Source organism: Trachymyrmex septentrionalis, unplaced genomic scaffold (genome assembly GCF_001594115.1).
Source record: "Trachymyrmex septentrionalis isolate Tsep2-gDNA-1 unplaced genomic scaffold, Tsep1.0 scaffold202, whole genome shotgun sequence".
In the NCBI taxonomy this organism is placed as follows: Eukaryota; Metazoa; Arthropoda; class Insecta; order Hymenoptera; family Formicidae; genus Trachymyrmex; species Trachymyrmex septentrionalis.
The window spans coordinates 232,042-233,602 of record NW_017305203.1 but is presented as its reverse complement, the minus strand read 5'-3'; the positions used below and the strand labels follow the sequence as shown (position 1 = coordinate 233,602).

General features: G+C 34.0%; 1 protein-coding gene across 1 annotated transcript in view; it reads right to left on the bottom strand.

The window, feature by feature from the left end:
* The window catches only part of LOC108747904 (protein takeout-like), a 12,185-nt gene extending 11,259 nt beyond the window's left edge, over positions 1-926 (bottom strand). The window contains exon 1 of the mRNA XM_018485795.1: positions 626-926. Within this exon, the coding sequence (XP_018341297.1) occupies positions 626-651 (26 nt within the window). The 5' untranslated portion in view covers positions 652-926. The remainder of the gene's footprint in view (positions 1-625) is intronic.
* Between the last annotated feature and the right edge of the window lie 635 nt (positions 927-1,561).

Genomic DNA, 1,561 nt, shown 5'->3' with positions numbered 1-1,561 from the left:
TTTTGTATTCCTCAATAATTGTATGATAAACATGTTTGAGCAAAATTTTGTTTTTATATTTAACATGTACCTATTAATCATCGCACGTATAAAAATGTATAAAAATGTTGTTTCTTTATTGTATCGATTATTACAAAGAATATTACTAAGACCTCGGTGGTCTAATGGTTTAGGACGCTTGTACGGAATACAAGAGATCCGAGTTTAAGTCGTGGTCGAGGTAATATTTTTCGCAATAAATTTATTAACAGTTTCAACATATTAACATCTTTATAATATGATGCTCGATGGTAGCATCAAATTATTAAAATTGCTTGTCAATTTATTTTCGCAATTATTAGAGTAGTTTTAATTGCGTTTATAAGTCTGGAAAAACAATTTGGCGCGTAGTTTGAAAAAATTACAATATGGTATATATGCAAGTACATATATAGTGTATATTAGTAATTCAAAATTGAATTATTTAAAGCAATGATGATCCAATTTCGACCGTAATAGACATTTTAAATTTCTAGTATTAATTGTGTTTCTCACATATGCAGTCTAAAATAAAGAGTCTTAATGTTGTTTAAATGAGAAAACCCCTTACAATTAAAAATAATATGTACAATAAATGACAATTTACCAGATGCAAATGATGGAAGTGTACATGATAACCAGCCCAGTTAAAGACCAGAGTTTATTTGACGACTGCAGGAGGTGTCGGTTGACAATGATCAAGGATGTGATAGCTGCAGCTCGAAGGTTTCACCAACTAACTTGGTTGACGGTGCTGTTGCATTCGGCTGGTTGATAGCCTCGTGCTACTTGCCGACCATTGGTCCAGCCTTGGATAAGCAGTAGTGACGATTGGACGTTCGTTGATTTTTATTTCGCGGGAAATCATGCACCAATATCGGCCTTTTCACCAGGTCGTTTTCGTTCGTCCTTTCCCTCCTACTCTTCTTTCGTCTTGGCTTTTCACTTAAATAGATTCGTGGACCCATATGCGCTTGGCCAAATACCGCTGTTATTTTCTCTCAGCCTTTTGCAGACGGGCTGGAAAGCGAAAGGAACCGGCAATACGGGCGCAATTCGCCCGCTATTTCGAAGTGTGTTTCGTAGACGATGTATGTACTGAGTCGACGTTGACGTTTCGTAATTTCTTGCTGGAGTTGCAATCCAAAGGTAGCGTATGCAGAGAAATTAGAGAAATTAATTGCGTAACAAATTTTCCTATCATTATTACGATTTGTGAATAAGGGTGAAGTGTCACGGAATATAAGAAAGGGATAGTACTGCAACTTCACTATGCTTACAATAGTATGCTTCGAATTATAGATATATCGGTCAATAGACATGTCGATTCTACGTTTTATATCACATGTATATAATTAATATATAAATGTATTTAAAATTTATCAGATCTAATTTTTTGGTAAGAGGAAATACCTTTTTGCACTATAGATTTTAACGCATAATTTATTTCGCACAAAATTCTCTTTCATATATTGCTTGTTTTTTATTTATATCACTAGTACATAAAATAATATACGTCGCATTTCATTTGAAAATGATAGGA